Source organism: Strongylocentrotus purpuratus, unplaced genomic scaffold (assembly GCF_000002235.5).
Source record: "Strongylocentrotus purpuratus isolate Spur 01 unplaced genomic scaffold, Spur_5.0 spur5_scaffold_10, whole genome shotgun sequence".
NCBI lineage: Eukaryota > Metazoa > Echinodermata > Echinoidea > Camarodonta > Strongylocentrotidae > Strongylocentrotus > Strongylocentrotus purpuratus.
The window spans coordinates 3,935,120-3,951,251 of record NW_022145595.1 but is presented as its reverse complement, the minus strand read 5'-3'; the positions used below and the strand labels follow the sequence as shown (position 1 = coordinate 3,951,251).

General features: G+C 35.6%; 2 protein-coding genes across 5 annotated transcripts in view; both read left to right on the top strand.

Annotated features, from left to right (window-relative positions):
• The first annotated feature begins 2,733 nt into the window (after window positions 1–2,733).
• LOC582126 (hydroxyacyl-coenzyme A dehydrogenase, mitochondrial) lies at window positions 2,734–11,657 on the top strand. The gene is made up of 8 exons (XM_782095.5): window positions 2,734–2,895; window positions 4,088–4,216; window positions 5,556–5,713; window positions 6,086–6,212; window positions 7,569–7,658; window positions 8,088–8,160; window positions 8,636–8,752; window positions 9,941–11,657. Exons 1-8 carry the CDS (start codon window positions 2,779–2,781, stop codon window positions 10,060–10,062), a joined length of 933 nt encoding a protein of 310 aa, XP_787188.3. The 5' UTR covers window positions 2,734–2,778; the 3' UTR covers window positions 10,063–11,657.
• A 1,411-nt stretch (window positions 11,658–13,068) lies between these two features.
• Window positions 13,069–16,132, top strand: part of LOC582167 (tyrosine-protein phosphatase non-receptor type 13) — a 66,261-nt gene continuing 63,197 nt past the window's right edge. For all 4 annotated transcript variants that reach the window (XM_030979245.1, XM_030979246.1, XM_030979247.1 and 1 more), the window contains exon 1: window positions 13,069–13,262. The gene's annotated coding sequence lies outside the window, so the exon portion shown is untranslated. The remainder of the gene's footprint in view (window positions 13,263–16,132) is intronic.

The following is a 16,132-nucleotide window of genomic DNA, read 5'->3' as shown; positions in this document are numbered from 1 at the left end:
GTCAGTCTTCTTATCAGCGGTCCGCCCAAACGTAAACTGGCATCAGTTTAAAAAATGAAGTCTAAACTAGAGATGACATCATGCAGACAAACCTCGTCTGTATACATCTAACATTTTACTCAAAAAGATAAACAATAAGGAAACAAGGCGAAGGAAACGAACCGAAGTGTTTCGGAAAGATGCAAAAATCCTAACTTGAAATCAGGAAATAGTTTCCAGTGACAGAAATGAATTACAAGGCAAGCTGCAAAGAACTTTTATAAAGTATGAATGGCCCAAACTGTTGGTCATGTCTCATGGAAGAAACATTTTTTAAAATGTAATGATCTAAACATAGATTAGAATGATTAAAGTATAAATAAAGGGAAGACAACGTGTCAGCAATATTATGATGAACCTATTGTGTATGAGATTGATCCGATGAACTTCATAGCCGAATCCGTACCAACTTAAAAAAAAGTCAGAAAAATATCTAGCGCCAAATCCTTGAAAAATTATTGTGATTATAAACTTAAGATAAAAGCAATAAATTATGAAATACTTCAAAACATTATGTTTGATGTCGTTGTGTTTGCTTGTTTGTCTATTTTTTTCTTTGACAATCATTGCAGTTGAACGAGTGATGAAAATTATAATATTACTATCCGATTCAAGTTTAATACTCATTTTAGATAGCTATATAGAATGATAAATAGATAGACAGAAAGATTGATGAAGTAGATAGATCATGAAAGATAGGTAATAGCTACATAATAATGATATGGTAGATAGGGAGAGATTTGAAAGAGAGAGAGAAGAGAGAGAGAGAAAGAGAGAGAGAAAGAGAGAGAAGAGAGAGAGAGAGAGAGAGGGCGAGAAAGAGAGAGGAGTAATATAGGAAGAGAATGGGAGAGAGAGAATTATGAAATATCCTGTCAACACATGCGCTGCGATCTGTTATCGGTGAATGATCCTCATATCCCTTTATTTTTAATATTTTATTTTAGACTTGTCATTCTATTCTAGGCCTATACAGTGCGTCCCAGAAAATACGAAACCGAGAAGTATCAATGTTCTATCATAACTTAATCACAACTATAATTAATGAATGATACATATTTGGAATTTGCTTTTAATCACTCATGCGTGAAATATGCATCACGTGAGTAGCATTAACTGAAAGAGGAGACTCTAAGCTTTCCAAATATGGTTGTGATTAAGTTATGATAAAACATCGATACTTCTCGGTTTCGTTTTTCTGGGAAGCACTGTATACTATTTTAAATGAGAAATATCAATTACAACATACTGAAAAGGTACGAATTATAGTCGTAAATGTGAATGTCATTGACATGTATAAATGCGAACGTTCAAAATTAATGATAAATATTGTGTGGCACCCGCTTTCGACTCTATTTGACTTGATAAAATATAGGGTAATAATTCCAAAGCTATTTGGAAGCGCATAGACACGTTATAATGTGATACAACCGAATATTATTATATTATTATTTATTGATTTCCGGGGGAGAGGTACTCTTATTTGGTTTAGAATTTTAGATGGGGGAAGGCCGCTCAAGCCTCGATCGAAATCCCTATCCATATTTACCGGGTTATTTGGGGGGATTTTTCTCGAAATAAAGGCCCATTTTGAACATTTTGAAAAAACGGACCCATGTTTAGTGATATTTTTGTTAAAAATGGGACCCATGTATCGGGATTTTTTGGTGTGAAAAAGTGACCCATTAGAGCGGCACACCCCCGTATGCTGTATACCCCCCTCCTGGATTTATTTCCGTTTCAATATGAGCATGTTAAGCACGTACAAAGTACATACAAGTTCTATAAGTGGCATACCTTACATAAAACAAAGTACATGATTGTAATAAGCGTACCAAAGACAAAATAGAAAAACTGAAGAAATTACAATGATAAAGGAATATATCCGAATTGATAAAATTCGGATATATTCCTTGACAGTCAGAGAAGAGAAGTGAATGACATGTTATATGATTGAAATTTTTATTCTTCTGTCGGTTCATACTCTTTCATATTGTATATACTTATGTTTTCGTACGTTTATATAGAAATTCTACAAATTCATCATTATTTTCCTCTTCTTCCTTCTCTGCTTTTTCTTCTTCTCCTTCTTCTTTTTCTTCTTGTACTTAATATCTTTTCTATCATCAGTTTAATGTTGTTATTATTATTATTATTATCTTTAATAAGTAGTTCTTTTAATTTTCTTATCTGTCTGTAAATATTTCTATTTTAACTTATTAATTTTATACATGTCTGTAAGGGACCCCACTGGAAATAAGCTCTCGAGCTTTTGTGGGTTATCCTGTTCAAATTGACTTATTTTTGATCTGTTATTATTGTATATTGTTGTATGTTGGAATCTTGTCGAATAAAAATCAATCAATCAATCAATCAATCTATCAAAAAGGAAAGGCTACACCCTGTGCTCCTTTTTATTTCTGTGGGCAGGGGGAGAGGGGGGGGGGGCGTAGTTGTCTGGGGTAATTGTCCAGGGGTAGTTTTCCTGATATGCTGGATTAATCTTGACATCATTCTGTTTGATTTCTAACTTATCAGGGAATCCAGGGCATAGTGGGCGTGGTTGGAGTGGAGCTGAGCTACATTTTATACCTGGGCGCGGCACGATCAGTGTGGCAGCTCAGCGGCGCGGCGCAACTACTGTACACCGTACCGGCGTATACCACGGCTCTTATTCAACTGTGATAGGCACGTGTATCATTTACAGGCTCATATAACTGTATTTACCTCGTTTTCAAAATGGCTTTTGCTACGAACGTAATCTCCCGCAGTATGGTAACGTCTGCAGCAAGAATGGCAGCTATCAAGAATGTAACAATCGTCGGCGGAGGTCAAATGGGTGCTGGTATTGCGCAGGTAACTTAGTCTGGCTCTATTTTATTGTAGACTGTAGTCCCACATGATCATTCAGATGTGTGTTAATTGAGAATCTATCTATCTATAGGCATTACCCCCAAAAAGTAGAATTTGAAGTCTGTACAGTTGATTTGGCCTTCCTTGTATGTCTTTGTTGACTGGAAAGGGGTTGTGTGTATGCAAGAAAGATTCGATTTTGTTTCATTATCTGAAATTTTGGTTGATGCTCACAGTCACAGATCAAAAAAAAATTCCACGCGTTGGCCATTGCTTGTCAAACTCGAACTTCATTCAAAATTTAAATGTCATGAAAATAAGAATTTTTTAAACTTAAAAAAAAGTCAGACTTAAACTTAAGTGAAATACTTGAACCTTTTAAGGATGCTGACAAAATTTCTAACAATAAGAGGGTGTGACAATTGACTGAAATATGATTTTGGTATCATATCGGAAAATCCCAAGCTTTCTCCTCACTTCGCACGAATATCTGATAACATTGAGTGAATGGCAGCCAGCGATAGCCAATAAAAAGGGCGCTTGTTGGCGCCAATTTAGGAAAATGAGGCTGCTATTCGCTGAGATCGGATGATCGTTATACGGATGCGCTAAATGTAAGCTAAAGTTCTTCTACATGTGTTGATAACTCACTGAACTATTTAGAATAGGCCTAGTACAAAGTACAGGGTCTATTCCTACCTTATCTCTAACATCATTTGGCAAGACACTAATCTACAATTGCCACATTTGACCATGGTAATGTAAATGTCCATGTCTCCTTTGCCCGAACTCTGCTATTCCAAACCACATTCTACCCAGATACTATCCGACTGTGGAGCTCCTTACCATCTGCTGTCGTCGATTGCACCTCTTTGAAACTTTCAAGCAGAAGGTGCAACACATTGAGCTCCGTTGAGCTTCAGACTGTTTTTAGCTGCACATAGAATTCTTGTAGAGCCTTAAATACTTGCACTGTACACTCGGCACTTGACAAGCACAAGGTATGATAATACGCCAACGGCGGTCTGTTCTATACTGGAAGAAGAAGAAGAAAAGTACTTGGCAGTAATCATTCCTGTAAAATTGGAGTGCCTGGAGACCTTAGTGTGACAGACACAAGTATAAAACCCACTATTATCATTATTTGGAATCTGCTGTATTATTAAACTTGAAATATTTACTTGTCATTTAACAGGTAGCAGCACAGACCGGACATGCTGTTACAGTGGTGGACCTGAGTCAACAAGTCCTAGATAACTCTATGGCCTATATCCAGAAGAGCTTGGCTCGCATCGCAAAGAAGAAATATGCTGAAGACCCAGCTGTAAGTCTTTTCATAATTTTTCTTAAAGGGACTTGGTAACATTGTTCAGATGAGAGAAAGTGGTGCTAAGGTAGTGACTTAAATGCTAGATGTTTAATCAAAGATAATCTGAAAGTTTGAGTGAAAACAGACCATTATTAAAAATAAAAATTGGGGAAAACTGATCTGATCGATTCCTTAATTCTCCCAACTATATTATTACAATTTAATTACATTTTAGGTGAATGTAAATCGTCACAAAGCAATGAATTGGCTCTACATGTATACCATTCCAGACATTAAAGTGTTGACAGATTTGTTATAGCCTGTATTATGACTTACCTGTATTTTCAAGGAAAAACGGTTGGGAAAATTCAAAAATGGTTGGGAGAGTATATTGTTAATCATTGTTAGAAGGTGTTGACTAGTGACACCTTCATAGAAAACCATAAATATCTTTGTGGTTTGAGGATTTTCTCAGGATTTTTTGCCTGTTAGAGGGTTAGTACAGTAGAAGGAATATAATACATGTCATACCAAAATTACACAATCATCAATCTTCCAGAATGTTACCGAGTCACTTTAAGCTTCCACTTTCAAGGTGTCCGATTAAGTGCTAATTCATAAGGTTATCTATTATACTGAAATTAGAAATTGCAATGCAGAGTGTGATGTTTCAAAATTAATATTTTCATAGTCATAGTTCAGTGGTTTAAACACTTGACTTGAGATGTGGAGGTCATGGGTTCAAGCTCTGGTGCAGCACTAGTTTGTTTGGCATGACAAACATTTAAAGTTGCCTCTCTCCACTTAGGAGCTAAATGGATACCTTTAGGAAGGAATTCTTTAAAAACTCACTGAAATACATGTAGGAAGTTAAGCTAGTGCTGGGGTAATACTAGAGCACCTTGAGAACCTTTCATTTCATGAGCGCTACAAATATATAAACTGAATTGGCAAGAGGAAGCGAAAAATTAATATTTTCCTTTGAAGCCCCTCTGTCCTACTTGTAGTTACTTGCTCCCTCTAACTTCTCAAATCGGTGCCTGTTGGTCCCCCATGATCCTCTTTTTCTTATGTTAGTTGAGAGCTGAGTTTGTGAGATAGCCACCTGTCAGTGATCTGGCTGGGTGGTCTTATCCCCTCTGGCCCAGTAGTATTGACGGTCTTTAAAGAATTATAACACTTATATTTCATAATTGGACATAATAATGTTTTGGCCATACACATTTACCCTCGGGATCCTACGTATAGGGATCCTGTGTATTTTAAAAACAAATCTCTCAAGGTAAAATATGTCACAGAATATGCTATCAATCTAAAATTCTTCAAACTTCTCATTTCTCCCCTTTTCTCCTAGGGCGGTACAGAGTTTGTAAACTCAATCTTAGGGAGCATCAGTATGGTAACAGATGCCGAGAGCGCAGTGGGTTCATCAGATCTCGTCATCGAAGCCATCATTGAAAACATCAAGATCAAGCAAGACCTCTTCAGCAAGTTAGATAAAGTAGCACCAGCGTAAGTTGCTATCAAAACCCTTTTTTGTATCCAGTCCACTCTAATCAAATCCAAAATGTTTGACATAGCACCGTTCCCATACATTTCAAAGAAATTCATGATGATAGACACAGCTTATTTTATCCAGAAGTGTAGGACTTTATTCACTCTTTCCAATTGATGGAGTACCAAGTGTTGCATAGTTTTTGTTAATCTGTACAGATTAATGTAATTCTCTTACAAAATGTATAATACATCATATGTGAAATTAATCTGAGAAATTAATTTCTTGATTTTTGCTGTATTTAAATAGTTTTAAAAATTGTGGTAATTGCCATAGAATTTAGAGGTTGACTTTTATCCTCTTTTTTTTTTTTTCTTTCCCATTAACAGAAATACAATTTTTGTCAGCAATACCTCTTCATTACAAATCTCAGACATTGCAAGTGTGACGTCAAGAAAAGACAGATTTGGTGGACTTCACTTCTTCAATCCAGTATCCATGATGAAACTTGTTGAGGTAATAATAATAATCTGGATTTATAGCATGCTTGATACAGAATACCGTCTCTAAGTGGTTTACAAATATTATTACCCGATCATCAGGGTTCATTCACGCACAATGTGCACCAATCTTGACTCCATGTTAAGTATTCCTACCATATCATGGTCACCATGAAGGCATAGGCAATTACTAACACAAATGCTTTCCCCATCCTACCGGTTCCCCATTTCTCTCTTGGGTATTGAGTGGCAAATTTAGATTAATGCCTTGCCAAAGGACATTAGTGCCATGTCAGGGATTGAACCCACAACCTTAGAATTTCATAAAGAGAAGGATATACATGTAGACATCGACAAACTAGGTCATGAACGAATGACGTCACAGGATTTTGCGTAAACCACTCAACTATGACAATTCTTCAATCTATTTGACACATCACCTGCTGAATGTAAAAGGTTAACGCAGACTGAATGCCCTTCTAACTTCAGCAGCGGATGTGGTCAGTTCTTCACAGGATTCTAAAATTGTCATATCCATGCCTCCTCCCCCCCCCCCCCTCCCCCTGTACATCTGCCCAAAAAGGGAGAACAAACGTTTATTGGTAGAGGGAAAATTGGGTGACTTTGGGTGACGTCAAGAAAAGATATATTCAGTGGACTTCAATTCTTTAACCCTGTATCCAGATGAAAATTGTTGAAGTAATGGATTTTACACATTACCTGCTAGTAGATGCAAAAGGGTGTGACACAGACCTACATTCTTCTGGCTCTCAGCAGATATTATAATCAGTGCTTAACAGAAGGGCTGATTCTAAATATTCCGTATTTGCTTGTTAAATCACTCTTTGGTACATAATGACTGGTTGCATAGGGGGGCTATGTCCTTTGAAACAGGATGAGAACTTGTTTTCTTTTTTGCATGCTCGAACTATTCTAGGGCGCTCTTTATAATGGAGTACATCCTCAAAATTTCTGCCCTAAATGAGTTGCAAATCGTGATAAAATACCAGGAAAGAATCTCATGGTATACACTAGATTAACAAATTCTGAATACTACTGAATAATAAAAATATAAAACGTTTCTTGTCAATAAACTTTTGAAAATTATGTGCAATCAAGATTGACAAAAGTTTGGTACTGACAAATGATTGAATTTTACATAATTAAATCATTGGCAACTCATGGCAGTTCTGGTTTTATACAGTGTAGTATCATTTTTCAGTACCTATTTTTTTGGTCATTAGTTTGAAAGTATAATACAGTCAAACCTAATATATATATATATATATATATATATATATATCAGCCTTGTATTATACTATGAGTACCTTTTTATTCAGCTCACTTTTTCGATCTCTTGTCTCATGTGTAGGTGGTGAGAATAAACGATACCAGTGAGGAGACATATAACAGCCTCATGGACTTCTCAAAAGCACTTGGGAAGACACCGATCACATGCAGAGTAAGTTCATCTCCTCCTTACTTAAATTCTACATGAACAGCAAACGGTTTAAAATTAATTTTATTTCACATCTTATGGCAAAAACATGGCAGGAATGTACATTGGAGAAAATACAGAGAACACGATAACAGCTTTTTATACAGTTTTGGAATCACACAATTACACATACTTTGCTATAATTTTATAAGGCATGACCAAATGTTTAAGTGTTCAACAATTGTTGAACTGAAATAAGATCATAAGGCTCTTGCTGCCATAATAATGTTTAAAATGAAAATTCAAGAAAGTAGTTTTTATCGGGGCATTTCCAGATTTTAGTTCCATAGATACTTGTACCGTATTTTCTTTTTAACCAGGTGGAATTTGTCAGATTGTTGTAACAGCCATTCATGCAAGACTTTCATTTTTCCTTTTTATTTTTACTTGAAGGATACCCCAGGCTTTGTTGTGAACAGGTTGCTTGTACCTTACATGTGCGAAGCTGTAAGGATGATAGAGAGAGGTGAGTAGGGAGAAGGGAAATTTGTGCATTTTTATTCAGACACCTGTGGCAGCAAGGTACCCTTACCTGGAAAGGGACAGGGAGACTATGACCCCGACCCCCTCCCCCTCCCCCCTCTTACAGCTAAACATATTTTGATCTGCAAATGCATTCAGAAACGAATCATTTCAGTTTAGGTTGGTTCAATTGACATTTTATTTCTACCATTTGAATAATATCAGAGTCAATAGGAACAAGCATATGAATACAAACTAGAACTTCAAACTAGAAAGTAATGATAACTTTAAAAAAGCAAATCAAAATATGTTGGATTAAGAGATGCCAGGTAAACTATCAAAGGTCAATCCACAAGAAAAGAAGAAGGAATTGTAAGGAGCCAGAAGAAGTTGAGATCAATATGTATAAATAATGTTTTAAATTGTTATTAAAATTGTCATGGTCTGTCTCTTCTTCAATCTCTCTCTTCTTTATGTAGGTGATGCCACCACACGTGATGTGGACATCGGTATGAAGCTTGGAGCTGGGTATCCCATGGGACCGTTTGAGCTGGTGGACTATGTTGGTGTTGACGTTATCAAGTTCATCCTGGACGGTGAGAGAGAAATAAATGATATAGCTTCAGTCAAATTTTAACGCTAAAGTGTGACTGAATCCTACCTTAGCAGTTGGTTGGTTGGTTGCATGTTTATAAGTAAGCAACCAGGGTATCAAGGGCTTTAAGTGCTCTCAGAAGGACTTGGTAATAAGGACAAGTGCCTTACCAAAGGGCACTAGTGCATCAAATTGGTTTCGAATTTGGGACCTCCCAGTTGTGAGATCCCTGCTCTACTATTGCAATGAAGATACATTTGTGACAATTGGTTCAAGCCATCTTTCATCAAAGAGGTAGAGTTAGGTTTGCAGAGGGGTTTTAGGTTAAGATTATGGTTAGATAAAGGGTTCGGTCCAGGGTTGAAGTTAACTTGGAATCATTGGCCATAGAGCCATTGTCACAAAAGCATGTATCATACAACTTACCACTGTGGTAGCTATTCATATTACTTAGGAGGACAATTTATTTTCTCCTACCTGACAACATAATATAAGGAGAAAGTAATAACATTAGAATGAAAATCAGGTGAGTGATTGCCTCAAATGTGTGGTTATATTTGCTCCATGACAATCTCATCTTGCACCAAAAACAATGAATATTCAAATCAGTGTAATAATAATAATATAAAATATTTAGGAGCGGCAAAATAAATAAGTACCATAGCGCTTACAAATACAAATATATGAAAAGAGGACAAAAAATGTTAGTCTAAAAGGAAGTAGAGCAAATAGATCACTAGGGGAAAAGGTAAGTTTTTGAGGGATCTTTTGAAGGTGGCAAGACAGGTAATTTCTGTAAAAAAATACATAAACTTTACGATGCTCACTACAACTTGTTGCCATCAAATTCCTTACATGTGTTCACATTTTTCTTAATATTTGAAGTAAAGCAATGTGTAGAGATATACTCAAGCATTTTATCTGCAGTGCGCTCATCAGAGTAAACCGCAAGATCTAGAATGAACGAAGGGCCAAAATTGGACAGTAGAAAGAAAAACAGAACAAGCATTCTAGACATGGATGTGTGATTTCAACCCTTGTGTTCATTCTTGCAGTTTACTCTGGCTAACGAGCGTAAAACAAAAAGCTTCAGTATGTCTTAATTCAATGGTATTCGTCGTTTTAATAATACCAATCATCCCTTAGACTTTCAGTCTTTAAATCTCTTCTTTTTTTCTTTTTTTTGCAGGATGGCATGAATCTTACCCGGATGAAGCACTCTTCCAGCCAAGCGAGACTATCAATAAGCTTGTAGCTGACGGAAAGCTTGGCGTGAAGACTGGCGAAGGTTTCTACAAATACAACAAATAAGAGATCTATTCATAAATATACATTCCGTGATGTCTTGGCCTTATCACAACTTAGTAGGCTACCTGTAATAAGGCTATTAATAATTTGGCGTTTGGGTGATACAGCCTTATTGCAGGCAGCTAAATAATTGTTCCGGATAACATGAATTGAGATGATGATTGATGCTGTTGTCAATAGATTTGTAAGAAATGTGGAAATAGATTTATTGTCAGATTTGTTCACTCCTGCTAAGCTTAAGGCTTACTGTCTTTTTTGGCATAAGTAATGTTTGAAATTCATCATTTTGTATTTGTTTTCTAATTTATTTGATTTTCCCAGATATGATATTTTGTTATATACTGGCCCATATTCTACTCAAATTTTAAAACGACACTGAGCTTAAGCTTTCGTTCAAAATAGGGTTTAACAAAGGACATGTCAAATGTTTCCTTTGTGAAGCGTAACCTTAGACCCAGAGTCGGGTCGGTTGTAACCAAATAAGTAGGATATGGACCATAGTGTATGATGATTGTATGTCAGAAATTCAATAGATTCATATTATTACTTCTGTTATTAATTAGTACTGAAAACAGTACACCTGTGTGATGAAAAAAACTCTCATTCTGTTGGTAGGAGAAATGAACATGTGGTTCATTGATCAGAAGTCTGGAATCTTGAGACAGTAGCTTGACTTCACAAAGTTGGGCTGAGTTGGACCTGGTCTAAACTTAGCCCAAACCTGATTCTACTTGGTCCACTGATGTTTGGAGTGCAAAGTGCCAATCCTTATTCTGCACAAATTATTGTAATCCCATTACAAAATGCTTACAGAAATTAATTCACGTGCTAGTTGCCATCTTGCTAACTCAAAGGAAAATTATATTACATGATTGAAAATACAACAAATATTTTCTTGATGGCTCTTATGCTTCCAATTAATTTGTATGTCTATTCTATGAATGCGGGTTCCATTATTTCTTGCTGTTTTCTTGCGAGTCGAGTGTGCCCTTTGATTAAACAATAGTTATGAACAAGATTTGTTTTTATACAAAGAGGTGAATTACTCTGTGTGCAAATATATTATAATTTTCTTGTTTTTACATACTTTGAATCTTTTCATTTTCGTATTAGTATTCTAAGTTGGCTGATTTTAGCTCTTGCTCTCACTGTTATAACTATGCTTTAATACAAAAAGGCATCAACTCTTTGTTATGTGACAGCGATACAGTTAACAACAAAAATTATTCATCCTCGTAAATTTGATGTTTTTTAATTTTTTTCTCAAACTCAAATATCAAAGGTGGACTGTAGCTGTTTGAATTGGGGCCTTTATTAATTACTTTTAGAAATTAGCTTCATTATGTCACATTCTCAGGATATATATTAATCGGGACAAATCTATTTTTCACATACTTAGACAATTAAGTTGTAACTGAATGTGAGTTCATGCCCTTGTGGCTCTCAGCACATGATGTTATCATTTTTTTTTTTGGAGAATAACCTTGAAACCTTGGAACAAGCTCATGTATTCATTATATGATGCTGACATTTTAAACGGGGTTTAGTGAGCATAGGCTTCAATTTGCAGTTACAAAGTTCTCTCTCTCTCTCTCCCCCCTCTCTCTCTCTCTCTCTCATGCTCTTATTATGGATCGACCAAATCAATTGATTCATAATATATGTATATGCAATATTTTTTCCCGTAACATGAGAGTAATTTTAATAGTTTCATACTATTAATTAAATGTGTTGTTAACTGTAACTGTATAATTGTTTTAAATGGGGGCACGCTACACGAGTCCTATCTCGCACCCCGGGGTAACGTGTCTGACACGGCCGGTTGTAGCAACTACTCCGAAGATCAAGATTACCGTAATCTTGATCTAAGGAGACACGAACGAACGAACGCTCTTATTATGAAGCCTTTTATTTTCACCCAGTTGGCACAGTATTATTGACAAATGAACCTCACAGGAACCTCACAGGAACATTTGAAGATACGTGTACCGGTATTCATGGAGAATTGGAGATAGCAAATTATAATATATCTGTATGTATATTTTAATTTTTGATTCATGTAATACATGTACATCCATTTTATTTTATGTGATCAATTGGATTGATTGAATGTGTAATATGAGATTCCAATAAAATGGAATAAAAACCTTCAATGCTTGGTGCAGTCATTATTCTCTTGGTGTGTGAAATTGTATTCTATGTATAAGCTTCAATGTTTGATACATCTTCCAGTGTATGAGTGATTGAGGAGATAATGGTCCTCCCCTGGAGATGAGGTGTGAAAGCGTGAATAATGGGAGAAAGCGGAGTAGATTATTAACGTCAGATAATGAGTGGAATAAGGAAGAAAGACAGTTTAAAAGGCAGTAAATCTGTGGGCTTTTGAAAAAGAACAGTCGTGAAGAAGGAGAGTGAGTATTGAAAATGATTCAAAATGTTCAAATAACAGACTTCAAACATTTGAACCCCCCCCCCCCCAAGAAAAAGGAGAAAAAAGTCGACAGGAATTCTGATATTTCCTTTTTAAATAAAATGATTTCAATTATTCATATGAAGTAATATACAACTACAATTATATTATATGTCTGGGGTATATACATGATGATTATGGCTTATGATTGATTATTAAAGTAGGCCTAATGTATGACATAAATTATGAGCAATGGTTTTCGTGGGCGCGGTTCCCCCCTTTGGGTCGGGATGCCTAATTGATCTGTGGCTGCTTGGGATCACTCCATTTTAAATCGGGAGTAACATATTTTTACTTTCGTTCCTGATAGTATTTCCTACAAATTATCCCATTAAGATAGATAAACATAATTTAAAAATAGTGTTAAAATATTTGTAAACATTAGTAATCACAAATATTTGAATAAAATAGCACAGCTCGTCAGACTATCGATTGAGAACCCCCTCTATTTTAGTGGACGCGTCCACCGTTGTCAATAACGCTATGAGTCTTTGAAATGGTATGCGTTTATGAATGGTACACGGTTCATGCTAATCGCACTTTACTTGTACAGTACAGTAAAATATACAAGATTGGCGTTGACCGGAATGAACAGAAGCCACAAAGCTGGACTTGTTTACATCATGGAATGCTAGATCCTTCGAAGAAATAGCTGGAAATCATGTTGAAATGGACGTATTTGAAATTTTAACCTCCTTAACAAAATGAGTTTGAGAGGATAGATTAGAAACTGGTGAGTAGAAACGTTGAGGGTGAGAATAAGATCATGCATAAATTTGAAAGTTGTTGATTGGTTTGCAGCTGCCGTTTATATGTAGCGAGTCGAAACGGCACGATGAAGGGCACTCGCCCGGTAGCAAGTCGGCGCGACGCGACCCAATCATCAGACTCCTGTACATGTACATCACTGAAGTAAAACGTGGTATGGTTAGAGATATAGAAGAAATTATGGTAATGATGATGGCGGAGTTAAACCACGGTGCTGTGAAAAGTATGAAATGAACAGGATGATGAGAGTGTAGAACTCCCCTGGCGGGTACTTTTAAATTTGATGATCTCACAAGAAATAAACTAGACTACACTATCAAACAATGTCAATGAGATTAGACCCTATACAATTAATATCAATGGTTTATTATAGATAATCAACACAAATTATCAAGGTTCGTATAATCGTTGATGTACACACCAAAAAAAATACACACAATAATCAAATATCTCCGGAGGGAAGAACTCCCTCAGACGGCAAATAATTTACATAAAAATAACAGTGATCACTGGATAAAAATAGTCAACAGAATCGTTCCGAGGGCGTATGAAACGCCCCAAAGGTTAATCTACGTCCCGTTCAAAGAATACACAATATTTAATACAATAATCAATCATACACAATTACAATAACAATAATCATTCATCAAGATCAAACACAAAAGGGATCCTCAAATAAATCAGCAAAGCGTTCAAAATACCAGATCAGCTACGGCGAAGTCAAATTTGATGATGCTGACGATCACGGTGACGATCACAAACATTGACTAACCTTATATTTATGTAGTCTATGGCATTCAGTTCAACTCACTAGTCTTGAGGTGACCGAGAGAGTTGTCTTGTCTGTAATATCTAGAAGCTAGATGAGTGAGTCTGGTCCCTGGCTGGTGTGTATGACGGTGTGGTCTTGGCAGCAGCAGGAATCAAAATGACCAGTTGTGTCGGATAAGCCGGATCATTGCCGTAAAAGGGTAGCGACAAACGGATACGTAAGAGCATGATCATCCAAGATGCATACATACATGTGTATGTGTATAAAATACCGACGTGCTGGTGAAATAACCTGCGACTGGTCACACATATGTACCTACGTGTTCACGAATACATAAATGAGAGAATTGGCATATCAAATGCCCTTTTACAACATTCCTCCTGGTTCATTAGATTGTGGCATATTGCAAAATCTCAAAAACTCCCCTATCAGAGCATAAGAAACAAACCGGGGGAAACTGATATCCGGGCTAGTTTGTCCCAGGGTATCAGACAAATATAAAAAGAGTTACATAATATTATATAACCAGTTACAGTCCGTTAATACAATCCATAATTTTGCGAGTGCACGAAACTCCATCGCGTTGCGCCGACTTGCTGCCGGGCAAGTGCCCTTCATTGTGCCGTTTCAAAACATATACGAATATACATGTCCAGTACATACATAATATAACCAATAGAATCAACAACAAGAATATAGCTGATTATACAAGATAAATATTTTTTTAAAGCAACACAATGTTTTTCCACCTATTATCAAATGATACAAATTTGTTATTTTAAACATAAATGTATTGTTGAAGAGAACGATAATACCTTAACATGCATTTAAAAGAATTTAGTGAGAGTACGCTATTTTTTCATTTGTTAGAAAAAATATATTATTTGGCATATAAAATAATAAAATTAAATTGAACTCTAACGTTTCCATAAAACCCAAATAAGAAATTAATTTTATTCAAAGTAACTTTATCCTCTATTAAAAAATGAAATGTTGGACATCCGAAATAAACCTTCTAATGATTGGGCAATCCCAAAATAAATGTTCTATAGATTCCACGGAGCTATAACAAAATGAACATAAGTTTGACTGCTTAATATTTAATAATTTAAGATATTTATTAACACCAACTATACGATGTATTATCTTAAACTGAAAATAACGGATCTGTGTAGATAAACATGACCTAAACAGGAACTAAGAAAATTTTACCCCAGTCTATGTTTGGGATATTAAACAGAGAATTACATTTATCTATTGATTTAGGGGGACTAAAAACCTATTGAACACTTAAATTATGAATATAGCGACATATCTTTGTTACCTTCATTTTTAATCATTTCCTCTGGAGCTGTTAGGTCTGCCTCTGAACATTTAGGGATATTATTTTTCTAATTATGAGGAATAGCTGTTTTCACAGAATAAAATTCTACAAAATTGTATTCAAAATTATATTTGTTTCTAAATTGAAAGAAGGTAAAAATATTACCATTTTCGTCAAGAAGATCTGATAATTGAATTATACCTTTGTCATACCATGACTTTATGAATAATACTTTTTTGTTTCCACGAATCATAGTGTTGTTCCATATATATTGTTGTCTGATATGGGAATTCAGGACTAATTTCCGTATCGAGTGTTAAAGAGGCCCATGACTGGGCAACTTCCCTAATAAAATGTTTGTTATCGACAATATACTAGAATCTTGTCTTGACTTGATATTACCAAATTCTGTTCTGTCTGTTTGGTAACAGATACAGGGCTCTACAGATATAATCATGATAACAATGCTTTAAATAATAATGACAATCACATCCCCTTCTGATATGCTTCTGCATGGCTACATGTAGTAATTTCCAAGAAAGTAAATAATGTAGGACTGACTCTTTAGAAATTTAGGACTTGACATATCGTAATCTGTTTGTGGTAAGGAGCAATGTTCATCACATTCAGGACTATACAGTATGTAATAATAATAAAAATAATAACAAAATACAATTTGATAAACAATTAAACAAAACATAAAGAAAATGCAAATAAACCTCCAAATTACAATACATAC